The sequence below is a fragment of the Chenopodium quinoa genome, unplaced genomic scaffold (assembly GCF_001683475.1).
Source record: "Chenopodium quinoa cultivar QQ74 unplaced genomic scaffold, ASM168347v1, whole genome shotgun sequence".
NCBI lineage: Eukaryota > Viridiplantae > Streptophyta > Magnoliopsida > Caryophyllales > Amaranthaceae > Chenopodium > Chenopodium quinoa.
Window position 1 is genome coordinate 10,433,163 of NW_018745448.1, and position 27,505 is coordinate 10,460,667.

At 37.3% G+C, this 27,505-nt stretch overlaps 2 protein-coding genes across 2 annotated transcripts; one reads left to right on the plus strand and one right to left on the minus strand.

Annotated features, from left to right (window-relative positions):
- The first annotated feature begins 7,941 nt into the window (after positions 1 to 7,941).
- LOC110713828 lies at positions 7,942 to 9,882 on the plus strand. The gene is made up of 2 exons (XM_021892268.1): positions 7,942 to 9,185; positions 9,473 to 9,882. Exons 1-2 carry the CDS (start codon positions 8,093 to 8,095, stop codon positions 9,505 to 9,507), a joined length of 1,128 nt encoding a protein of 375 aa, XP_021747960.1. The 5' UTR covers positions 7,942 to 8,092; the 3' UTR covers positions 9,508 to 9,882.
- An 8,246-nt stretch (positions 9,883 to 18,128) lies between these two features.
- On the minus strand, positions 18,129 to 27,396 carry LOC110713866 (protein LSM12 homolog). The gene is made up of 5 exons (XM_021892304.1): positions 27,059 to 27,396; positions 26,754 to 26,913; positions 26,576 to 26,656; positions 18,761 to 18,884; positions 18,129 to 18,660 (listed from the first exon to the last, which is right to left on the minus strand). The coding sequence occupies exons 1-5, from the start codon at positions 27,183 to 27,185 to the stop codon at positions 18,613 to 18,615; spliced, it is 540 nt and encodes a 179-aa protein (XP_021747996.1). The 5' UTR covers positions 27,186 to 27,396; the 3' UTR covers positions 18,129 to 18,612.
- Between the last annotated feature and the right edge of the window lie 109 nt (positions 27,397 to 27,505).

The following is a 27,505-nucleotide window of genomic DNA, read 5'->3' on the forward strand; positions in this document are numbered from 1 at the left end:
CTTTCTTGATGACTACACGAATTTTTTGTGGACTTTTCCGATCTCTTCTAAATCTCAAGTCTACAATCTTTTTATTCGTGTTCGCACATACATTCGGACTCAATTTGAGAGAGAAGTTAAATCTTTTCAATTTGACAATGGTACCGAATTTAAAAATGCTCCATTTGAAAATTTTGGTCACCAACATGGCATGGTTTTCCGTCTTTCTTGTCCTCACACTTCTCCTCAAAATGGCAAGGTGGAAAGAAAAATCAAAACGATCAATAATATTGTTCGCACTCTTCTTTGTCATGCATCTGTGCCACCATCTTTTTGGCATCATGCTCTCGAAATGGCCACTTACCTTCACAATATCTTACTGTAGGGAATATTTAATTTCAAGCGTTAATCCCCTAGCTTGAACCCCACTGTGATCATACACTAAAGTACGGTGGCGTCCAAAGGGAAAGAAGATAGAGCAAAAGAGTCGCCAACAAGTTTTTTAGGAACTTGTAAACCGTTCACGAGGTGAAGGTTACACCCCTTAACGATCCAAGAGATCGTCAACTCCATAAGGTCTTGAACCAAATAGGGTTCGGGGATGAGGGTACAAATCCAACCTAAAAGAGATTGAACCTGCCCTAATAATAGGCCTCTACTTTATTCTGATCGTATTCATGTGCGCTTTCTGACTAACATGCAATCAATAGGTTTACCCTAAACCTGTTTATCTATGTTGGTTGAATATTAATGCACAAATAAATCTATTATTGGCGATCACTTGAATTATAATCATATTAACCCTAACAAGATTATTAAATATCTTATTAAGCGTGATTACAAGTACAAATTCCCTTTAAACATGCATAAAAGGCGTGATCAAGCAATAACAATAAATTTATATCAAGCAACATAATAATAATCATCATAATTACAACAATCATAAAAATAATCATAATCAAAACAATTATAAAAATAATCATGAATTATGTTAAAGCATAATAATAGCAAGACCCTAGGCATGATACTAACAAGATTAATAACAAACCCTAACATGTCACTAAGCAATAAAAATCATATATTTAACCCTAACATGATACTAACATGAATACTAGGAAGGAACATAGGAAGCATCATACTTTTTATCATACTTGATATTAAAGTTACCCTAGACATGATACTAGGAATATCATGATAACAACCTAAGCATGATTTCTACATCATAATAACAATATAAACCATTAAAGTACTTACTTTGATGCCTCGTACCTCTTTCTAATAACAAAATACACACGTTAGTAACTTCAAGGAAAATAATAAACAAAACAATTAAATTAAATAATAATTGAAAGAGAGATTTGGGACCAAACCCTCAAAAATTAAACCTTTCACGTCTAGGGAGAAGGCAACTTCGAATATGGCTAGGTGTATCTAGATCTAATGAATGCGGAATTTTGTATATGAGAAAAGGCTAGTTTAGAAAAGAGAGAGAGAGAGAGTAATCAAGAGAATCTTGATGAGAGTTGGTGTGAATTGATGAGAATTGGAATTGATGAAAATTGATGAATGAAAACGGAGTTTTTACGAGATTATTTATAAAGAAAATCAGCCAAAAAGATAAAATATCAAAACAGAGTTCTGACGCAAAAAAACCGAGTTGGCGCCAGACGCTGACCTTAGCGCCAGACGCTAAGGTTGGCGCCAGGCGCCAATCGTAGCGTTTGGCGCTGACTCAGAAATCCACGCGTTTTCATAAAATCAAATAGAATTTTCCGTACAGGAGGATAAAATTGTATTTTCCTCAAAAAATGTTCTTTGATTTTAATTAAAACTCTAAAAAGTCAACAAAAGTCAATTTATCAATGCTAATTGAATTAGGAATGAAAAGAACCTTCTAGAAGAATCTAGAAGACTAAAACCATTCCTAATTGCATTAGGAATGATAAATCTATATTAGGCCCTCCTCTAGATTATTGGGCCGCATATAAGGCTCAAACTGGGACCAGTTCAGTAATTTGGCCATAACTTCCTCAATATTCATCGGAATTGGGCTTATAATATATCGTTGGAAAGCTCTTGTCAAGCCCTATCCAACTACACTACTATTGGACCCATATCATGGACCAACCAAACTGGATTGGCTGTTTTCTTAAAATAAGTTTTCAAAAACAGAGAGAAGAGAAAAGAAATTAAAACTTTCCGCAACACTAAACTTTCCACACTTTCACTTCATTCGATTATGATTCGACACGAAAGGTACTCATCACTGGGTTTGGTTTTGGGGAGACACAAATGGGTGTCTACACTTACCTACAAAGCTCCTTGGTTATAATTCTCCGACACAAATTTTGTATCAAAAACAACCCGACTACTCTCATCTTCGAGTTTTTGGTTGTTTATGCTATCCTCTCTTTCCGTCATCCAAAATTCACAAGCTTCAATCTCGATCGTCGCCTTGTGTTTTTCTTGGTTATCCATCTAATCATAGGGGGTATAAGTGCTTTGATATGTCAACTCGGAAAATTATAATAGCTAAACATGTATGGTTTGATGAGTCGGTCTTCCCTTTTGCTAAAATTCACACTCCAAAATCTCACACATACGATTTTTTGGATGATGATTCGAGTACTAATGCAATTTCTCATATTTTGAGTCGAATTCTAGAGCCCCACGAGGAGCAGCAGCCAACCGCACCTACTGGTCAGCCCGATGGCTTTCTAGCGGGCGAGGGTGAGCTGCAGCCCACTCGTTCTCCTCCCTCACAGCCCACTCCGCAGGCTGGTTGCGGTGGGAGTGCCCAGGCCGCGGCTACCCTGCGGTATTCTCTGCCTTCCCCTCTAATTGAGCAGCGCACTCCTCTGCCTTCCCTTTCTAGTGAGCAGCGCACTACACCTCTCACTCACACTCTTTCCAACTCACCTCCACAAGGGTGTGACACCCCACCCAGCACTCAGCAGCGTGGTATTTTTCCACCAACTGCCATCCCCGCCGGGTCACAAGCGGGTACTAGCGCGGGGGATGACCACTTTAGTGAGGTTGAGCTTCCCATCTCTTCTACTCCTCTCAATCTCGTGCCCTCTCATCCTATGGCCACTCGTAGTCGCCATGGGATTGTCAAACCAAACCCAAAATATCAAAACCATTCCCTACTTACTTCCACCTCCATATCTCCAGTTCCAAAAAATCCCGTACATGCCTTACGTGACCATAATTGGAAACTTGCTATGCAGGAAGAGTTTGATGCTCTTATTGATAATGGTAATTGGGAATTGGTCCCGCGACCATCTAATGTGAATGTAATTCGTTCACTATGGATTTTTCGGCATAAAACGAAGTCTGATGGCTCTTTTGAGAGATATAAGGCTCGTTTAGTTGGTGATGGGAAAACTCAAAGAGAGGGAATTGATTGTGATGAGACTTTTAGCCCGGTTGTAAAACCGGCAACTATAAGGACGATTCTTAGTATTGCTTTGGCTAAGGATTGGTCTATTCATCAACTGGATGTGAAGAATGCTTTCTTACATGGTAAATTAAATGAAACAGTGTACATGTATCAACCTTTGGGGTTCAAAGATCCGAATCGACCTGATCATGTGTGTCTTTTGCGTAAGTCTCTTTATGGTTTGAAGCAGGCACCCCGGGCTTGGTATCAACGTTTTGCTGATTTTGTGGCTTCTTTTGGTTTTGTTCACAACAAATCTGATACTTCCTTGTTCATATATCGCCATGGTAATGACACTGCTTACATTCTTCTTTATGTTGATGATATTGTGCTCACTACCTCTTCAGAGTCTCTTCGGAAATATGTCATTTCTCAACTAAGTTCTGAATTTGCCATGAAGGATTTGGGTCCTTTGAGTTATTTCTTGGGTATTGCTGTCACTCGGAACAAAAGTGGTTTATTTTTTTCTCAGAAGAAATATACTCGTGACATTATTCAGAAAGCAGGTATGACAAACTGCAATCCCTCTTTGACTCCTGTTGATTCAAAAGGGAAAATGAGCACTCAATCCGGCACCCCTTATTCTGATCCTACTACTTATCGCTCTTTATGAAGGGCATTACAGTACTTGACATTCACCCGTCCGAATATCTCTTATGTTGTGCAACAGGTTTGCTTGTTCATGCATGCTCCTCAGGTTGCTCACATGAGTGCTTTGAAACGAATTATTCGTTATCTTGAAGGTACTTCTGATTATGGTTTAACTTTGTATAAGTCATCCTGTAGGGAATAGGTTTCAAGCTTTAATCCTACTAGCTTGAACACCACTGTGATCATACACTAAAGTACGGTGGCGTCCAAAAGGGAAGAAGATAGAGCAAAAGAGTCGCCAACAAGTTTTTTAGGAACTTGTAAACCGTTCACGAGGTGAAGGTTACACCCCTTAATGATCCAAGAGATCGTCAACTCCATAAGGTCTAGAACCAAATAAGGGTTCGGGGATGAAGGTACAAATCCAACCTAAAAGAGATTGAACCTGCCCTAATAATAGGCCTCTACTTTATTCTGATCGTATTCATGTGCGCTTTCTGACTAACATGCAATCAATAGATTAACCCTAAACCTGTTTAATCTATGTTGGTTGAATTTAATGCACAAATAAACTATTATTGGCGATCACTTGAATTATAATCACATTAACCCTAACAAGATTATTAATATCTTATTAAGCGTGATTACAAGTATAGATTTCCTTTAAACATGCATAAAAGGTGATCAAGCAATAACAAAATATAATCAAGCAACATAATAATAATCATCATCATGATAAAATTATAATCATCATCAAAATAATAATCATAAAAATAATAATCATAATAATCATAATAATAATAATAACATTCATAATCATCATAAATTATAACAATTATATTCATAATCATGTTCATGTTAATATTAAAGCGTAATAATAATAGCAAGATCCTAGGCATGATACTAACAAGATTAATAACAAACCCTAGCATGTCACTAAGAAATAAAAATCAAATCTTTAACCCTAACATGATACTAGCAATCGTAAATATTAGGAAGAGAATAAAAGACATCGCAGGAATCATAATAAGCATATTTGATATTATAACCTTTTCCCTAAACATGATACTAGGAATATCATAATAACAATATAAACATGATTTCTACATCATAATATCAATAAAATCAATTAAAGCACTTACTTTGATGCCTCGTACCTCTTTCTAATAACAAAATACACACGTTAGTAACTTCAAGGAAAATAATAAACAAACAGTTAAATTAAATAATTGAAATAGAGATTTGGGACCAAACCCTCATAAATTAAACCTTTCACGTCTAAGGCGAAGGCAACTTCGAATATGGCTAGGTGTTTCTAGACCTTGTGAATGCGGAATTTTGTATTTGAAAAGCAAGTTTAGAAAGAGAAAGAAAGAGATGATTATAGAAGAGAATGAGAGAGAATTGATGATGAATGAAAACTGATTGTAGGTGAATATTCGTGAGAATTGGTTAATTCGTGAGAATTGGTGAATGAAAACGGAGTTTTTAATACATTATTTATAGAGAAAATCAGCCAAAAAAGATAAAATATCAAAACAGAGTCTGACGCACAAAAAACAGAGCTGGCGCAAACCCTGGCTAACTGGCGCTAGGCACCAACACTAGCGCCAGGCGCCAGGCCTGGTTCCAGGCGCCAAGCCTGATTTTAACGCGTTTTCGAAAAATCATATAATTTTGCCGTACTGGAGGATAAAATCATATAATTTCCTCGAAAATGCTATTTGATTTTGATTAAAACTCTGAAAAGTCAACAAAAAGTCAATTTATCAATGCTAATTGAATTAGGAATGATAAAGAACCTTCTAGAAGAATCTAGTAGACTAAAACCATTCCTAATTGCATTAGGAATGATAAATCATATTAGGCCCTCCTCTAGATCATTAGGCCGCACATAAAGCTCAAAACGGGCCCAGTTTGGTAAATTGGCCATAACTTCCTCATTGTTCATCGGAATTGGGCTTATAATATATCGTTGGAAATCTCTTGTCAAGCCCCATCCAACTACAATACTATTGGACCCATATCATGGACCAACCAAACTGGATTGGCTATTTTCTTAAAATAAGTTTTCAAAAACAGAGAGAAGAGAAAAGAAATAAAAACTTTCCGCAACACTAGACTTTCCACACTTTCGCTTCATTCGATTATGATTCGACGTGAAAGGTACTCATCACTGGGTTTGGTTTTGGGGAGACACAAATGGGTGTCTACACATCCGTAGATTCACTTATTTCTTATACGGATGCAGATTGGGGCGGGTGTCCTCACACTCGTTGTTCTACATTGGTGATAACTTGATTTCTTGGTCCTCTAAACGACAACCCACTTTGTCAAAGTCTAGTGCCGAATCAGAGTACAAGGGGGTTGCAAATGTTGTCTCGGAGTCATGTTGGGTTCGAAACTTATTGTTAGAACTACGATGTCCGATTAAAAAGGCAACCTTGGTTTATTGTGACAATGTTAGTGCCATTTATCTCTCTAGTAATCCGGTACAACATCAACGCACTAAACATATTGAAATGGACATTCACTTCGTTCGTGAAAAGGTTCAGCGGGGCGAAGTTCGTGTCTTACATGTCCCATCCCGATATCAGATTGCATATATTTTCACTAAAGGTCTTCCTAAGGTCTTATTTGATGATTTTCGGGCCAGTCTCAGCGTTCGTAAAGCTCCTGTTTCGACTGCGGGGGTGTGTTAGATTATGTAAATAATCTATAGTAATTAGTTTGTAATTATCTTGTAAATTATATAGTCAAAGGCTATCAATTAGTTCCTATTTTGTAGCCTATAGTTATGCCTATAGTTAAGCCTAATTAAGGCTTATAGCTTGTATATAATTGACTTGGGTGATCAATAATATTCAAGGCAAATATTCTTATAAAAAGCACCTTTGATTACTAATGCGACATTGCGCCGGTTCATAATTATAGAATTTATCAGTGGATACACCAAATATTCAAAGCCAGCAATAAAGCAATTAAATATGTATATTTGTGACATTGGTTGGACTGCTTCATCCCTCTAATTTGGGGGGAAATCATTAGACTGCCAATTTGCCATAATATTCATGAAGTAAAAAAATGGATGATAAACTAATAAAGTTAATAAGCTTAATTAAGCTCTTAATTTAAGGTTAAAATAGAAGAGAAAAGTACAAAATGACCTTCAAATTTCGAGTTTCAACTGTATTATTGTTACATTTTGACTACATAGCCAATGTTAATTATTAGATACATCATATTATCTCATAATTATATCAATTCTTTCGTTTATATATAACTAAGTTAGGTCCTTTGCCACGTTCTTCTCTCTCTAAAACCCTAGCCTCCATTGTTGAATTTTGGAGGGGCTTCCATCAATTTTTATCGGTGGAAAGCCCCAATTGTTTGTTTTTTGTGCTTTTTCTATTGTTTTAGGTTTATAATAATTCTCCCTCTTCTAGGAGGAATATTTCTCCCTCGAAAGACAAGGTTTTTCTTCTTTTTTAAGGAGGATTTGGCTCTTTCGAAAGACTGGGATTTTCTTCTCTCTTTTGAGGGAGGATTTGCTTTTTTATTTGGGAAATTCTTTTTGGTAGACCTCTAATAATAAACATTCTCAGTGGTCAAATGCAAAAAAAGTTATTATCCTTGGTGAACCATGTTTTAAAAAGTTTTATCAATGGTAACATTAAGCAAGGTAATTAGGCATTTTAAGCGTAACTATGGTTAACTAATGATGTAATGACTAATTTGACCCTATGGTTAACCCCTTCTTATATTTTTTTAAAGTATTAGGAAAGATAAGATTGTGAATATTTGGGAAATATATCTTAGAGTATTTTGTGAATATCTTTAGGTTATTTTGGTCTTTCCCTCCAAGTAACCTAGCCTATATATATTTGTATGCGGCCGTTTATGTGATATACAATTTACAGTGAATATTATTCAATACAATTTAACATGGTATCAAGAGCCTTGTGAGATCCACAAATTTTTTTTTTCAGCTTCATTTTTCATAAATATAGTTCGTATTTGTGAGTTCTTTGAGTGATTTTCATAAATCAATTCAATTTGTTTTTTGCGTGAGCTTGAGAGATGCCAGGGGATGAAGGAAAATCGAAGGTCGACTTGACCTTTCACCTAGGTTCGAGTGATGGACCGGGCAACGTGATCACTCCTATTCAATTAAAGGGTGATAATTATGATGAATGGGCTAGGGCTGTGAGGACAGCTCTAAAGGCAAAGAGGAAGTTCGGTTTTATTGATGGCACGGTTGTGAAACCGACTGAATCCGAGAAGCTTGAGGATTGGGTGGTCGTTCAATCTATGTTGGTTTCTTGGTTGTCAAATACCTTGGATCCGATTGTCCGCTCCACGATTGGTGATTATGATGATGCTTGCTTGCTTTGGAAGAATTTGAAGAATAGATTCTGTGTGGTCAGTGGCACTCGTGTGTGTCAATTGAAGCGTCCGTTGGGTGAATGTAAGCAAGGGTCCAATGAGGCAGTGGCTGTGTATTTTGGTCGATTATCGAAAATTTGGGATGAATTGACTTTGTATGTGTCTGTTCCGAAGTGCTCGTGTGGTGCCTGCACGTGTAACATTGTCGCACAGGTTGAGAAGATCAGAGAACAAGATTATGTCCATCACTTTCTCATCGGTTTGGACGATGCTTATGCATCGATTCGAGGCCAACTCTTGGCGCAAGAACCACTACCGAGCGTGGCCAGGGCTTATCAGCAATTGGTTCAGGCGGAGCAGCTGCGTGGGGGTGAAACAACCCGTGATAATACTCGTGATAATGCTGTAGCCTTCAAGCTTCAATACGAACCGAAGGTCAAAACTCGTGACACCTCTGATAAATTTTGTGTGCATTGTAACCGTGAAGGGCACGATGAGGCAACGCGCTTTCAACTGCACGGTTTTCCTGATTGGTGGGGTGACAGGCCTCGAGGAGGCCATGGCCCGGGACGTGGTGCTGCTGCAGGTCGTGGAGGACGTGCAGGGGGGCGAGGCAGAGGGACGAACTCCTCTGTGCGTGCCAACAAAACTAGTGGGCAGGCTGGTTCACAGGGCAGCAGCTCTGCTGCTCCTAATTCGAGTGATGGGGCAGCTTTGGCAGGGGTTTCGGCAGCTCAGATTCAGCAGCTCCTTGATCATCTAAACTCACTTAAATCCAAATTGCACGGTAAGAACGACTTGGGTTGGATAATTGATACCGGAGCCTCGAATCATGTGACTTGTGACCTTTCTTATTTGACGAATGTGACTAATGTGACTCATTGTCCGGTGGGATTGCCGGATGGAACGTATGCTAAGGCCTCTAAAATAGGCACAATCATATTGGATGGCGGCTTGATGATTACAAACGTTCTTTATGTGCCTCAATTGAATTGCAATTTAATTTCCGCAACTCAATTAAGTGATGAATCGAATTGTATTATGCAATTTACTAACAAACTTTGTGTTATTCAGGACCTAACGAAGAGGAAGGTGATTGGAGCGGGTGAACGTGTGGATGGACTTTATTATTTTCGAGGTGTTCCAACAGTGAAGACTTTGAAGACGGATGGGGATCAATCTACAAAGTTGTGGCATCAACGTTTGGGGCATCCTTCGGGAAAAGTTCTTGAGCAACTTCCGTTTGTGAGTCGTAGTAGTAGATTTAAATCCTGTGATGTATGTCCTAGGGAAAAACAACATAGGAGTAGCTTTCCTTTGAGTCAAAATAAAGCTAGTCGGATATTTGAGCTAGTGCATTTAGATTTGTGGGGACCCTACAAGACTCCATCGTCTTGTGGTTCTTATTATTTTTTAACTATTGTTGATGATTACTCTAGGGGTGTGTGGACTTATTTATTGAGAAATAAAACGGAAGTTGAATACATGTTTTATAATTTTGTTGCTATTGTGAAACGTCAATTTTCTCAAGAAATTAAAATTGTGCGTAGTGATAATGGTACGGAGTTTAATTCTTTGAAGGGGTATTTTTTTAAGAATGACATATATTTTGAGGCATCTTGTGTAGGCACACCTCAACAAAATGGGAGAGTTGAGCGGAAACATCAACACATTTTAAATGTGGCTAGAGCCCTTCGTTTTCAAGCCAATTTACCCATAAAATTTTGGGGGGAGTGTGTGCAAGCGGCTTGTCATTTAATTAATCGAACCCCCTCGCGATTACTTGATTATAAAACCCCCTTTCAAATTTTATTCAATAAACAACCTTCATATGAGCATATTAGGGTGTTTGGATGTTTATGTTTTGCATATAATCTACGGAGTAAATTAAAGGGGATAAATTTTCTAGTAGAAGTAGGAAGTGTGTTTTTGTTGGGTATCCTTTCGGGAAAAAAGGGTGGAAAGTCTATGATTTAGAGATCAAAGAACTTTTTGTTTCAAGGGATGTGCGTTTTATGGAACAAGAATTCCCATATACTACTCCACCTACACCTCCTATTTTTGTTCCTGGCAGATTGGTGAGCGAAGATGAGGAGGCGAGTGATGATAAAATTGCTAGTGTGATGGATGAGGGGCATTTGGATGATGTTGAGGGGCATGTAGAGGGTCGTTTAGGAGATGATGAGGGGTGTGAAGATGGTGGGACAGACCACACCGCAGCTGACCTGCGGCATGAAGAGGCTGCCCGCAGCCAGCCTGCGGAGGGGTTTGCCAGCCACCAAGATCAGCAAGCTGGGTCCTCTGCCGCAGCTGGTGCAGGGCCCCTGGGGGGCAGGCTGGGAGACGAGCAACACCAACATCCCGTGCCACACGCACAGCCTTCACAGCAGGCCGAGAGTGGCAGTGATGGTGCCTTGGGTAAAGGCATGAGACCGAAGTATGCCTCGGTTAAACTCCGTGATTTTGTGACGCATACTATTCGAAATAAAAGTCCATCTACACCTACTCAGAGTTCACTCGTGACATCGTCTTCCTCAGGTACTGTTTACCCTATAACACATTTTGTTGATTCTCACCGGTTTTCTGTGAAACATAGAAAATATATTGCTGCTATTACAGGAGGAAACGAACCCAAAAGTTTCAGGGAGGCCATGAAACACGAGGGTTGGAGAAAGGCAATTGCAGATGAGATACAGGCACTTGAAGAACAGGGTACTTGGGTGCTAGAAAAATTGCCACCTGGTAAAAAGGCACTCGGGAGCAAGTGGGTGTATAAAGAGAAATAAGATGAGCATGGAAATTTGCAGAAATTAAAAGCAAGATTAGTCATCTTCGGCAATCATCAGGTTGAAGGTTTAGACTACAATGAGACGTTTGCTCCGGTGGCAAAAATGGTGACTGTTCGAACCTTTCTTGCAGTAGCGGCGATGAAAAATTAGGAAGTCCATCAAATGGACGTTCATAATGCATTTCTTCATGGTGATTTGGAAGAAAAGGTATATATGAAAATTCACCCCTGGTTTTGAGAAAGATAATTCTGACAAAGTTTGTAGGATGCGGAAACCGTTGTACGGGCTTAAACAAGCTCCTCGATGCTGGTTTGTAAAGCTCACTACAACTTTGAAAAATTATGGCTTTAAACAGTCATATTATGATTATTCTTTGTTTACTCTGACAAAGGGTAAAATACAGCTTAACGTGTTAGTGTATGTGGATGATTTAATTGTTGCAGGCAATGATAAAAATGCTATGCTCAGTTTTAAATCATATCTGGGAGATTGTTTCAAGATGAAAGATCTTGGAGTGTTGAAATTTTTTTGGGGCTAGAGGTAGCCCGGAACAAACAGGGAATTTTTATTTGCCAGAGGAAGTATGCGCTGGATATAATCACTGAAGCAGGTTTACTTGATGCTAAACCTGTAGAGTTCCCTATGGAACAAAATCACAAGTTAGCACTATCTCAGGGAGAGTATTTTCATGATATTGAGAAATATCGTCGCCTCATAGGTCGACTCATTTATTTGTCTGTTACGAGACCCGATTTAGCATATTCAGTTCACATTTTGTCACAGTTTATGCAAAAACCCAGGATTGATCATTGGGAAGCAGCTCAGCGAGTTGTTAGATATTTGAAGAAGAGTCCGGGACATGGTATTTTATTGAGATCTGATAGTGCTTTGCAGTTGGAAGGTTGGTGTGATTCTGATTGGGCAGGATGTCCTCTATCCCGACGATCTTCGAGTGGTTGGTTTGTGCTTCTTGGTTTGTCCCCTGTATCTTGGAAAACCAAGAAGCAGCCTACTGTAGCTCTCTCTTCGTCAGAAGCAGAATATCGTTGTATGAATGCGACGACTTGTGAATTAAAGTGGGTGAAGCGACTACTTGGTGATTTAGGTGTTTGACATGAGAATGGGATGCACCTTTATTGTGATAGTCAATTTGTGTTATACATTGCGCATAATCTAGTGTTTCATGAACGAACAAAACATATCGAGTCAGATTATCATTTTGTTCGGGATGCGATTACAGATGGGACGATTATACCCTCGTATGTTCCTACGACGGTTCAGTTGGCCGACATTTTTACAAAAGCTTTGGGAAAAGCTAAATTCGAGTTTCTACTTCGCAAGTTGGGTGTCCGAGATCCGTACTCTCCAACTTGAGGGGGGTTATTAGGAAAGATAAGATTGTGAATATTTGGGAAATATATCTTAGAGTATTTTGTGAATATCTTTAGGTTATTTTGGTCTTGCCCTCCAAGTAACCTAGCCTATATATATTTGTATGCGGCCGTTTATGTGATATACAATTTACAGTTAATATTATTCAATACAATTTAACATAAAGGAAAAAAAAAAACCCTCACCTAGCCACCAGCACCACTGCCGGCGGCTAACCCCCAGCCGGCTTGCCTTCCTACCTCCGGTCGGCGGCGCCTGTCCTCTACTACCTCCGGCCGGCGACGCCCCACCTCGGCCCCGTTCCTCCTCCCTTTCCCATTTCCCCCATCGATCACCACCCTCCCCACCACCTCTCTTTCCCAGTTCCCCCACCACCGTTCGTCGGGCCCTTATCGCACCCAAAACCACCACGAAAACCAACACCCCTCCCCGACGAACTCCCTCCCCGACAAAACCACCACAAAACCTTGAAATCTACCCAAAACCACCAGAAAACCGAAACCCGTTTCCTGGGTTTGGTTTCGAAACTTTAAACGGGTTTGGGTGTTTTCTGGTGTTTTGGGGTTTTTTAGGGTTTTTGGCAAGCGAACAAGGGAGAGGGGGTCGTCAGGGAAGGGCGCCGGTTTTGTGGTGGTTAGAGTGATCGGCGGTGGGCATTGGGTGGGGAAAATAGGAAGGGTCGAAAAAGGGGGAGAGAGAGAAGAGGTGGGGCGAGGCAGGCGGGACGTCACCAGGGGAGGCCGGCGCACCAGCGAAGGTAGAGCTGGGCGCCGGTGCCGGCGTCGGTTTTGGTGTAGGAGGGGGAGGGGGAGAGGGAATGGTGGCGAATGGTGGGGAAGGTGGTGGCAGGATGGTGGTTTTTATTTTTTTATTTTTTTTAATTAATTTTAAAATGGGGGTATTTTAGGCATCACAACTTTTTTTTACTTAGAATGGTTAACCATGGTTAAGAAATGCCTAATTACCTTGCTTAATGTTATCATTGATAAAACTTTATAAAACATGGTTCACCAAGGGTAATAACTTTTTTTTGCATTTGACCACTGAGAATGTTTATTATTAGAGGTTTACCAAAGAGAATTTCCCTTTTTATTTTATGGATTGGTATAGAGTTGTTTCATGGGTAAATTTTTGTGCGGGATCGAAAAAGAGGTTAATATTTCGATTACAATCTAGCAAATCAGACGGAAATTTTCTGCACGGCTACAACAGATCGATAGACCCCCTCACCGATGAAGGCTCTAAATCATAGCGATATGAAAGAGGGTATGAAAAATGTACGATTTGCAACAACGATCGTAGCTTTGCTTACAGAATGTTTTTATTTGATTCAATTATTATGTATTCATTAGATCTAAATCTCTTTGTAGATGTCGTATGACTTTATTTATGAATCAATTTTATTTCAAAATAAAAAAAGGTCCTTTGTCATTTAAGGTAATTTTCAATATATATCATTAGTTTAAGACTATTATTTAATTGTAAAAATTTATGTCTAATTGCAAAAAAAAATGAAAGTTCTATAATTATTAAATTTTAAAAAATAAATTTATATCACACTAAAAATAAAAAAAAACCTTATGGGAGATTAAGATACTTGGTACAACAACGCAAGAACGGAATATCTTTGAGAGAAGGTGTAACAAAAATGATGAATAATAATCATCTGCTAATTAGCTTTGCTTTGCTCGCTCTTTTCTAGTGTGGGACACTAGCCAATGCTGCTTTTTCCTTTTCGGTTTTTTTTTTTTTTTTCTTAATTAATTGTGTATTTGTGTTCATTTAATATTTTAGTTGAGGGATTTTTTCGGTGTAGTGCAAAATAAATTTTCAGACAGTGTGTTTTAGAGAGCTATGCTCAAAAAATGTTGTACCCAAAAGGTTATGAAATTGTTGAATTTTTTATAAATATGCTCAAAATATGTTGTACACAAAAGGTTATGAAATTGTTGAAGTTTTTATAAAACATAAATGGTTAAAAAAAATTAATTATAAACAAATAAGTGAGATACTTAGCTTATAAGTATAGCTTTTTTTAACATGCTTGTATGATTATTCATTAACGATAATTTTCTTCCCGTCAATAAAAGAAAAATTCAATTCCATATCATACTTCTCTAACCTTATTATCAAGTTTTGTAGAGGTAATTACGTGAAGATAAGTTTCATCTTGAATCAATTTTCCAGTGAGTTTCCATCAAATTTCCTAATAAGTAACAAAGCAAGTTTTTTTTTTTTACACGGTAACAAAGCTAAGTTGTCGGACCCTATTCTTTTGAACTTCTGGGCACAGCAAGACAAAGCAGAGCATAGCAGCTTTCAGTAGAGTAGAGCAGTGCAGAGCATAGTAGGGTTGGGCTTCCACACACTACGGTAGAGCAGATTTTAATAGAGCAGAACAGTACAGAACGGGGCAGAACAAGGCAGAACAGAGTTAGACAAAGCAGAGCATAGCAGCTCTAAAGAACAGGGTAGCATAACAAACTTTACTAAACAAACAAAAACAAAAAATTCTAAAAAAAATAAATAAATAAACAAAAGCGAGTACATAGCAAGTAATTTTTTTGGATGTCGGCAAGACGGCAACTCGGCAAGGACGGTGGTCATCAAACCAAGTATGAACATTCATAATTTTTAGATTTTTTTTTTTTTTTGAGCATTGGAGTTTAGCGTAAATGTTATGAGGAAGATGAAGAACAATTTCTTTGGAAAATTAAAATAAAACATGTACGGTAGAGTACCACAATCAAGTTACCATGAGTAAGTTTATAGAAAATCTTTGAGGGATCTTTCTTTTTTATGTGTCAAGTGTAACATCATTCAACAATGTCTTATAGCTTAAAAATCAAACTCACACTGTCAATATTCAAAAGGCAATTACATACCAATCCAATTGGTCCCACAAGTATATACGGAGTACATAAAATCCATTTGGAAATGTTGGTAAAATAACTAATTATTCCAATAATAAAATAAAGAAGATGAAAGTGAAAAATACTTGATGGATGATCTCATGCAGAACAGAATCTATTGCATCACAAGCAAAAAAAATGTCACCACCGATACAAGTTTCCTGATGACGAACGCTTCACAATATTTACACAACTCTCCTTGTAATACGTGCACTCGAATCCAAAGAGTAGAATTATTTAAGAACTATTCAGATCTCAAAAAATAGACTTGTGTTTATGTGTTAGGATTTAGAGAAAAAAAAAAAAAAAAAAAAACTGCCTATCTCAATTTGGGGGCTAAGGAGTATAAATATGTGTAGAAAGAAAGGAAATAAATTAAGCAAAAAAGGTCTTTAATTCTGCTCGGCAGACTCCTCCCCTGGTTCTCTATTGAGATCTATCGCCCACGTACAATCGAGGGATCAAGCTCTTGCTCGGCTCTGCAGCAAGCAATAGAGGGAAATGAGTTATCCCTCGAGCACACACTTGCCCTTCCGCAAGCAACAACAACAACTAGCTAATGAGCGAGCTATTGCTCGCCCCTATCGCAAGCAAAAGAGCATTGAGCTATAGCTCACTCGCACATGAGCTATAGCTCGGCCTTACCATTGCTCACTTTCCTTGCGAGCTATAGCTCTTTCGCTAGCTCCTTACACAATACACACGACGTCGCTAGAAGGCTTGAGCTCCGATTAGCATTACAAATATTACAACTCCAACAGTGAATAGTTTTTCTTTCCTTTCCCTCTCACATAATATACCAGTTCATTATTTTTTTTCTTACCCTTAAAGTCAATTAATTCACCTAAAACTACTTCATCCGTTTTTAAATACTTGTTCCATATTTTATCCAATTTCTCCATACGCGGAGTTTTAGGAGAAATTGGATAAAGTAATAAAATATGGATGTAGTGGGATATGTAGAAGAATAAAAAATTGTAAAAAGTAAAAGTAGTGGAGAGAATTGAAAGAGAGAGAATATGAAATTAATATAACATGATTTATGGTGGGCCCACTAGGCGAGGTATATTAATTAAATATTGTAAAATATTTCTAAATAAGTAAATGGAGCAAGAATTTAAAAATGGTTGAAAAAGAAAAGTAGAGCAAGTATTTTAAAACGAAAGGAGTATATGACAATTAGAATGTAACACTTAAAAAAACGAAGGGGCTAAGCAATATGACTAAGCAATAATTAGTTAGTCGAATAGAAGAATTATTGGTTTTATACTCCGCAATAATTAGTATAGTGGGGTACTGGAGATACATCTAATTGATGTTTGGGAAAAAAAAATGCAAATAGGATAGTGTGAAAAAGAAATACAAGTACGGACTACGGAGTAATAAAATAACAGTACACACATAGTTAGTCGAATAGAAGATATTAGTAGGTCTTAATTAAAAAAAAAAAAAAAAAAAAAAAAGGTTGCAAAATATTAGAAATAGATCAAAAGACAAAAAGTGAGAGTTACAAATGAGTAAGGGTCTGTTCTCATTGACTGAACTCAGCTGAGCTGAGCTGAACTGAACTGAGCTGAGCTAAGCTGAACTGAACTGAAATGAATATTTTATAAGAAAAGGAAATTAAGAGCCGAACTGAACTGAACAGAACTGAGCTAAACTGAACTGAATTTCAACGTATGAGAACAGGCCCTTAAGTGTTACCACTTACGAGTACCATCAATGAAAGACAGAGTAGTAAAGAGCTAGCAAAAGGAAGCATACATTCTACACCTTAAAGAATCGACTAATCATAATGCAAACTGGCTTAGATATCAGTTAGCATGAATTAATCGTTTATATTGTTACACAGTATGGCTATTACAGCATAAACCATAAATTTGCTCCTATGCAGGAATTTGCAATATATGTACCGACTCCGTAGCATATTCATCTCTAGCTAAGAGTTAAGCCTGTTCACATATACTGAAATGAGCTAAACTAAACTAATTGGAACTGAGCTGAACTGAATATTTTATAAGCAAAAGAAATTAAAAGCTGAAGTGAACTGAAATTAAACTGAAGTGAACAAGCCCTTATAGCTTCTCCATTAGTAGTAGCCTCGAACTATCGATTGTTAGAGAACTATGATGATCAAGAATCAGGGAGGCTAAAAGCTCTAAATTTTATAGCACCACCAACCACAAGCTCATAAAGTCATAGGCATCGTAAATCACCCCCACCCTCCGTCCCTCCCTATAATCCTATATTCCTCAACCCCTCCATTGCTACTTCCCTAAAAGACATCAACACCGCCCTATGCATCGCAGAACGATTCTTCTCACTCCTGATTCCTCTCTCTATCCCACCACCACTTCTTCCTCCAACCTTTCAAGTCTCCAAGTTTCTTCAAAGCTTCTCTTGTGAATTGGTGGTTGTGTTGTGCAGGGTGAATAAATATGTTGTAAAGATAAATTTCTATGGTGGAATTTTTATGGGATTAAGTTCAGAGATTCGTTGGAGTAAAAGAGATCATGAACTTTTGTAACATGGCGACTTTTTCTACCATTGTTTTCCTTTTTTATTTTTCCTAGATTGAGGTTTCCACCTTTCTCAAAGTCTCATCCTGATTTCCAAAGGGATCAATCTAGACTAGCCTGAATGCAAATTTCTCATCAAGTCATGTATAAAACGGTCTTGTTCTTTCCCTGCAACCTCAGCTCTATACTCCCACACAATACATCATAATCGATTAATGCAAGTTCGATTCACTGAACAAATATTCTATTTTCCAACAGTATGATATCTGAGATGTTAATCTCAGTCCTGTAAATACCCTCATAGCCTGACAAAAGAGAAGGAAAAACAGGAGATATGTGACACTAAGCAAAACATTTTCCATGCCATTTTTAGATCTACTGTAATGACATTTAAGATCTTCGATTGACGCCAGCCCTCTTTGACATCAGCTACAAGAAACAATGCGTGAAAAGTCATCTTTCTTCATTCATATGTGCTTCGGCAGTGTCTGGACCAAGGCAACACAATCATAGAGAGATTCTGGTATGATGACAAAAACCCTCCTAATGCATACCTTGGTGCTCTTCCCACAGCAGATACACATATCAGCAAGGTGAGAAGATTATGAAGATGACCCACGAGCATGCAGCCTCTTCCTTTCAAGTTCAAGCTAAGAATGAGACGAAAGCACAAGTCAGACTAATGGAGGCAAAAGGATGAAAATAGAAAGCGCTCATTCTCTTAAAATCAAAAGCCTGGGTTAGTCTTACCACTTTCTTGACACGCTCATTTGCTACCGGAGTACCTCCAGAAACAGATTCGGGAAAATATGGATGACTAACTCGTACTTGATCCATCACAACTATAACAGTCTTATCCCAGCGCACAGGAAGCCTACATAAACATCAATGAATGTGGATACCCCCAGCAGAAGGTGCAAGAAAAATTCTAAGATTAGGGACCGACTCAACTCTACGAATTAATCAGCTAAAAGCAGCAATGGGATTGCATTATTTGCTCGGAAGTGCTGGAAACATACTCACATTACACAAAATTCAGATTTCAGAACGAGTCTTTGAGCAAATAATTTCAACAGTATAGCTAATATCAATAACAAATTAACAATCCAGATACATCCAAGCTATGTTGGAGCCCTTGAAGGTAACTAAAGGACCTATACATAACAAAATAATGAAATATAAAGGATATTTACTACCTATAGAAGACTTGCTTTGCCATGTTATCTTCTAAGAAATTTGGAACGTATGTGACATTAAACCAAGGCTATAAGAGAGTGATTGTTATGTATGAAGAACAGCAAACAATGTCATTTAGTGTAAATATGATGTGAGCTCAAACCTATATAACATCATGACCTACAATGCAACAATTCTTAAGCTTAGAGTGATCAATTCTCAATGGACAAATGAGCATGCAACCCAAGTGAGCTTCACTCCAATTTCCATCAAATTTAAAATGTCTCATGAGCAAAAGTTATACCTACTAATTGAGCTTTTTTTAATCCAATCATTTATGGTTCCAATGAAAGCACATCCAATGATCCAAAGACCTAAAACCTTTATCAATATTGAAAATTCTACTAAACTATGAAAAGTTTTCCCAGCTACCTCCGAAAAATGTATCACAAGATCAATGTATGACCTTTATTTTGGAGTGAAATCATTTATATACTCATAATTCAAAAAATCATAGTGAGCTATGAGCCAATCACTTGAAGGCATCCCACCAATTTTTCCCCAGTGGAGGTCAGTTTTGCCTTTATTGAGCCTGCTTGCAGTCATATGACAGCTGCATGGCAGCTACTCCTTTGTCTTTTTCTTAGGTATATAGCATTGGTAGGAGAGTCCTTATATATGTATAGCAGTATCTTAGGTTGGAAGGCTTTGAAGCCGCAATACTGAATTCAACAGAGATTTAATACAATCATAGCAAGATTCAGAAAAGAGAACAGATAAAAATCTGAGAGATTAGAATTTTACAATTTCTAAGTCTAGTCTCATATTGTCATTCAAACTTCAATTCAGAGCTAACATGGGTCAGTAAGGTCATTAACTCTACATAAGGGTATTATTTCCAAAACTATTCCTTGCACTCTTTGTAAAATTAGTCATCCCATTTCACCAACATAGACCCTACCATAGAGCTTAGGAGGCTAGAGAAAAGGTTAGATTTTACTATGTATTTACAAGTTCCATTGCAGTCCAACAAGAGCCATAAAAACATTGAACAAGATTGTTCTAATGCAGTCAACCTTAAGTGTAATCTAGTCTATATTCTTGGTGGCCATTAAGTATTTAAGTGACACTTTGAGGACTTTATCCACTTTTCTTTTATATCTAATAGGTTACCTTTAGGCATTAGGCAACCTTTAGAATACATTTTTCCTAAGCAATAAAACAATTTTAAAATCAAAACTTAAAGTCCTTCAGTGGAACACGGTCAATCATAAGTGTGGTAACCCAAGAGTAGAACCTCCGCCAAATAACATATAGATATTCTCATTAGATCTTATAAAGAGCATAGATAACATAAATCATAGAATAAGTAAATAGAATCATACAAATCACAACATCAGTAACATAAATCATAGCATAGCCCATCATCAGCATTTGCCAAACTTCCCCTATTCTTTTCTATGAAAATCATTTGCACTGTTCTCTTAGCATCAGTGATTCCATTCACCAATATAGATCCTATCTTACAACACAAGTCAGAAACTAGACTTGCCTATACATTTGACATTCCAACATTGTCCAAGAAAACCCATGACAGCATGGAACAATGGACATTTTCTGTATCAGCCAATCTTATATGCAGTCCAGTCTATGCCCTTGATGGCCAATAAGTGACGTGTAATCTAGTCTATGCTCTTGGTGACCATTTACTGACACCGAGTATTTAATTCACTTTTTCCTTAAAAATGTTACCCAGTTATAGAAAACCTTTAAAATTCATTTTGCCTGACCATAATAAGCAACAAAACAACCACTTGTTCAAAACTTAAGTCCTACGATATAACGATCAGACAAAAGCAAATCTAAAATCTGACCTAATGTATAACCCCAGTAATTGGTATATAAAAGTGAAATTTTCCTCTAATTCCAATAATATTCTCTGTGGATCTCCAAGAGAAAAGGATAACATTAGTAAAAAGCCTCCAAAATTGGTTTCTTGGCACGCTTCTCTATATCAGTCATCCCATTCACCAAACAGACCCTATCATACAACTGTACAAGGACGGCAAAAAGGACTTGCGTAGTAGTTGTGTATAGCTCATTTTCCACAATCATCTAAGAAAAGCCAGATAAACATTGAACAATAAAGTTTTCCAATAAATCCAACTCTGATAAACCTATCATTTAGTCTATACTCTCGAAGGCCATCAAGTGACATGTAGTCTAGTCTATTCTCTTGGTGGTCATTAAAGACGCATGCAGTCTAGTCTATGATGCACTTGGTGGCCATTAAATGGCACTTGGACAAGTCCATTCACTTTTCCTTTACTTTATAAGTTATCCACTTCCAGATAACCTTTTATATATGTTTCCTGAGCAATTCAGGATCTATCATATTCCTACAAGACTTCGTGAAATTCAAAATATTTCCATGTAGCTTATTACATTACAAGATACTACAATAGGCTCCTAGGACAACCTCACCATCAAAAAATGATCAGTCATAAGCTCATAATTCCCTGATGCTACAGCAGACTTGCATCAAATTCCCTCTAGACTTGTGTTTTGCATCAAACCTATCATCAAAAATGCACCAATATAGCCATACTCGATTACTCAGGGAGTTCTGCTAGGGGTATGCAGTGCATGACATCATATATGTTGGGGAACAAAAAGATTTGCATCAAAGTTCTGATAGACTATATTAGAATTACACAGGTGTAGTCCTGGTGCCATTTCTTAGTAGTCTTAAAGGGCCAAAAAACCATCAAGAACCTTAGCAGCTCCATCTAAGGCAACTCCATCTTTGGGCTACTTTACCCGGTGATAAACAAAGGCAAAGTGAAAAGGGTTTCAAACAGATAATATCATTAAGATGTGTACAACCACAGCAATGGGGTGATCTATCTCCAAACAATCACTATATCACTCAATAGATACAAACTCTTCTATCTATTGAGTCATGCCTCTTTGCTACCATACTAAGCTCGTGTCTCCAAAATTAAATATGCCATTCAACAAGTAAAATAACTAGAATAACAATTTTATCCAAAGAAGGCAGTGATTATTTGCTATAATCTAAGATTCCAAGTGCATGCAAAATACCTATTCTTCCACATGCATAGCACACAAGGTTCAAATATTAGAAGACCTTGCGGCGTCGGCTGGGAGAAAATGAGTTCCTGAGAATCTCTTCCTTGGATTTCGTATTCAGAAATAAACTCTTTACCTACTCAACAGCAAAAATATTCCAATATTCCCATTTGAATATGTGATTTCTCTTTCAACATAATCTACGGATGACTATTCAATGGCTACACTAAATTTGTAGCCATTGTAATTATATGTAATCCTAGCCCTTCAATTTTATAGAAGCAATCTCAGCCGTTCTTTTATATATTTGACTTAGAGAAAGAAAATTAAATAAGAAAACTGCAATATTGTTGTTGTAAAACGGAGTTATGAACAGAAAATTTTCACTATCGATTCACACACGATGATGATTAACAATTAAAAACCTCTATAGATTTGTAGTACAGATGCACTAATCAATCTTCCCAAAAGTGATTAAGCAAAAACCCAATCAGCGATTTCGATAATACATGTATTCCATGATTTTATTTATTTTTTTTTTTTTTAACCGCTACTACAAGCATTAACAACATCTAAAGATTTTGTCATTAATTGATGTAATTAAGGTGGAAATTTACCCACCACTGTTCTTATATGGAGCAGAGGTTGAAGAGATAAAGATCAGAGGAGCATCAATGAATTAGATTCAAAAATGATGAAAAGGAAGGGGAAAGATTAATGAAGTTTTCATGGTAAAAAAATATTTATACTACCTCCGTTACATATTAGTTGCAACTTTCAGCCCGGCACGGATTTTAAGACAAAATTTCATAATGGTAGATTAATAAATTAAAGAATAGATAATTAAGGCAGGAGATAGAAAATGAAGGTAATTAATCAATGAGTAACCACCACCAACAGCACCGAGCCCACCACCGTAGCTGAATACCAGCCACCCTGAAACCACACCTCACACCGTGAAATCACCCCATCTCAACACGAACCACCGTGAAATCACCCCATCTCTACCCGAAACCACCCTGAAACCAGCCACACACACCCGAACAACCGTAAAACCACTCCCTCTCCACCTGAAAGACCACAAAACCACCTTCTCCAAGCCCAAACCTCCCTAAAACTACCCCCCTCTCAACTTAAACCACCTTGAATTCGCACCCTCGCAGCCAAAACCAACCCAGAACAACCACCGTCACTCACCCCCAAAGATTGTGTCTACTAGTGGCTTAAAATTCACCATATTTAATCGTAGATTTGAGGGTTTTGAGAGGAGATTGTCGGCTTTTGAAGGAATAGGTGGGTTTTGTAAGTTATTTCGTGGGTTTCGTGGGTTTTTTCAAGAAATTCGTGGGGGTTTGTTGGTTTATTCAGAAAATTTCGTTGGCTTCTTCAACAAATTTGTGGGTTTGGTGGGTTTTTCCAGCAAATTTGTGGGTTTGGTGGGTCAAATTCGTGGGTTTTTTTCAAGCAAAATCGTGGGTTACATCACAGAGCAAGTGTGAGGATTTGTTGGGTTAGACCAAGGAAGGAGAGAGAAATTCATGGAGGAAGAAGATGAACCCAGATGAACAAGGGTTTTGAAATTTCCCCAAATCTGAAAAAAATAGCAATGAATTGGTTAGGTTCACCGAATGAGGTTGGTTGATGAGTAAATTTGGTGGGGATCATTTAATTAATGATGTTGGATAAAGGGTTTAATGTAATCAGATTATGTTATGTAATTGATATAATGAATTTTTAAGTAAGGGTAAATTAGTAATTTTATAGGAAAAAATTTACCAAAAAAAGAAAGAAATAGAAAGTTGCAACTAATGTGTACCACCCCTAAATGGCAAAAGTTGCAACTAATATGTAACGGAGGTAGTAACTTAGTCAATGAAATAGATGGTGAAGATTTAACATTAGAAAATAAATGGTCATGATCAAAACATTACAAATTTACAATGGCTACCAAATTATTGTGGCCATTGCAAAATTATCCCATAATCTACTCTCTCTTTCTTAAAAAAACACAATGAGTGATGCTCTAAAATCCTACATGTATATTCAGTTTAGGTCAAAAAATACTAATGGTCTTTCCAAAGTTCCATACAACTTGCCATTTTATTGATTGCCAAATTACACTTTATCTTTCGGACATATTGGGTTTGTTTTTTTTTTTTTGGGGGGGGGGGGGGGGGTGTATGGGTACTGATGTCCTTTAATTATTGATTTCAATCATTCTTCTGTTAATGCTTTAGAATGCAAACTTGAATATTAATAAAAGAAATGCAGGCTGCTATAAAATGATCTACAATCAGCAGAATTGTCCCAACTAATTTATTACACATGTCTTCGAATTCTAAAAATAAAAACCCATATTAGAGCACTGAAACATACATCTCCAACTAAAACAATGTTCTATTTTTAAACTTGCATTCAACAGGTAGACTGTATTTAAGTGAAAAGTTATACAGCTGCACAGCAGTGAAAAGCAAAAAGAATCTAACATTCTAACAACACAGAGAAAAGGCAAGAGGAGAAGCACATAATGAATTTCATTGCCCTCTTCTGAATATTTAGCACAAATGCATAACATACAAGTTTCTATAAAATTTTGAGATACGTGACCTTTTATATATGATCGACGCATTTCAAGAACAAATCTTTTATTACTCCGAATGTATTGGTGCTTCAGAGAAAAGAAATGTGGTGAATTTTATCCAGAACCTTTATGGCAATGGTGCTTCACTGCTTCCCTAACTAAGAAAATAAGTTGGATAAAGAAGGCATGTTCTCAGTTCTTTTATTTCATAACAAGACTTGACTTCAACAGGTTTCAGCCCACCAGGTTCCTCCAAGACTACAGAATTCCAATGTTTTGTAGTCTAGCCTCTTATCTATAAAGATCAAAAGAGATACCAAGTACTCCTCCATCCCAAATTGTAGTTCAAGCTTCAAAATAGCATATGGCACACGTGCGCGCGCACGCACGCACGCACACACACACAGATAATGAGTTAACTAGAAAAGAAAAGTCCTGAGTAACATGTTTTGGGACACCCATTTTAGGCAAGTATGATATGTAGTATGAAATGGAGGAAGTAATTCTAGAGATGCATCCAAGGAACTTTCAACAATCAAGCTAAGCTTTCCGAATCCAATTGCCTGAAGTCAAATAGCTATTTCAATGAATTTATCACCTAGTAAACGATCTTTGCGTTCTGATCCAACAAGAGAAAAGGGAGCTCCTCCACTTGAGAGGCAATGTAATTAAACTTAATGGGACATGTGAATTGGGCAAACTTATGTATCTCATACTATAAGCTCCATCCACAAATATCACCATTCTTAAATGGCATAGTGTCTACAACCTTCAAAGTCAAGCTTCTAAATCATTAAATAAGTTCACAAAAAATATACGGGACTAATATTGTTTCCCTCCAAAGTCAAGTTTATCGGTATATTGGTTTACATAAAAATCGAACAAGCTAAAAATTGTCCCACACAAAACCTAAGTTCGGCTATATATGGGGAGGAAGCAATTTAGAGTCTTCACATGCAATCATGTAGAAAACTAATTATACTAACTAAGGGCCTGTTCTCTTACGTTGAAATTCAGTTCAGCTGAGCTCAGCTACTAATTTCCTTCTCTTATAAAATATTCATTTCATTTCAGTTCAGCTCAGCTCAGCTCAGCTCAGCACAATCAATGAGAACAGGCCCTAACATTGTCAAGACTAGAACAAGCATACATAAGACATTTTCAATTTCATAACCTTAATCCATTGAGAAGTGCCAAAAGCAATTAATTCTTCCACTTTAAACTTATACACCAGTTATTCCTAGGTCCTTTTGCAATTTTCCAGGCTCGTACCTTCAACACTAAAACATTCCCCCAATGACCCTAAGAAGAATATAACAGCCAGACAACATATTCATATTCAGGCTTCATTCAAGCAAAGCGAAAATCTGCTCGAGAATCCAACTAGTCAATAGGTTCAACTTCTAAAAACCAACTGAAGTTTATATGAAGACCATTATTAAAAGGAATATAATAACATATCAGTGACCTTTCATTGTTATGCAATGACACCATATTAGACCAACTAGACAAAGGCTCAAAATTTTTATTCCGAAGCCGCCTTTCTAAGGTTGCATACATACTAACCTCCCTTAACCCCTACTTCTTCACATCCTCACTATGCAGTAACAAACTAACAATTACAAGATGCATGCCATTTCATATCAATTCAACAAAAGAAAAATTAAACACTCAAATATCACATCAACAAAGAGAGAATCAAAAGGGCACATTACGTTTTCGACAAAGCATCAAAAATGTTCTGAGCTTCAGCCGTCACTCCCACTCCAATCCTCTCCGCTTCAATCTCCGCTTGCCTTGAACAACAACAATTAACAGCAAATCATCAAATAACAAAAAAAAAAATGAAACAAAACATTCATCCCTAGAATAACACCCAACAAAAATACTAACCTAATAGCAGATTCCTCTCTAGCTTGAAGAGAAGAAAGATCGAGATAACAATTTTTAAGATCAAGGGGATCTTCAGCTTGGCGCAAAAATGTAAATTCTTTAATATAATTAGCCTTCAACAACCTCAAATTTTTTCGAGGTCCAGATTTTGAACCCTCTTGTGAAACCCCAGAAAAAACCCAGGTTAAGGAGCTCAAGATAATCAAAACCCAGATAAATTTCACAAAATAATCAAACCCCAAAATCAATTAATTGCAAAAAAACATGAAATTGGGAAGAAATCAATTGAAGAAAGAGAAGGATATGAAGAACGAGGACGTTGGAAGCTCGATCAAAGGTGATGACTTGGGCTTCGAATTCGTCGCCTAGTGTAGTTTTGATTGAGAGTACACATCCGATTGCGAATTCTTCAGAGTCCATTGTCATCGCCATTGTTGTGTGAATGTTGCGCACCGATTTTCTGCACTTTCGAGTGTTTTTCTGTAAAAGTTGCACTCCAAAAGAGAGGGGTAATTGAGAAGAGAAAAGGTAGGAGAAAATTTTGGAACTATGACAATTTGACAATTGAGAAATGTTGTGATTGTGTGCCTACTTGGTTTGTATACATTTTGCTTACTCCAATTTTTTTACTTAACATGTTTCGACTTTCAACATTTTTTTTTTTTTTTTTTTGATTGACAAGGACTTTCAACATTATTTGTTTCTTTAACCACTTTTTTTTTTTTAAACAACTTTTACTATGAGAAAACATA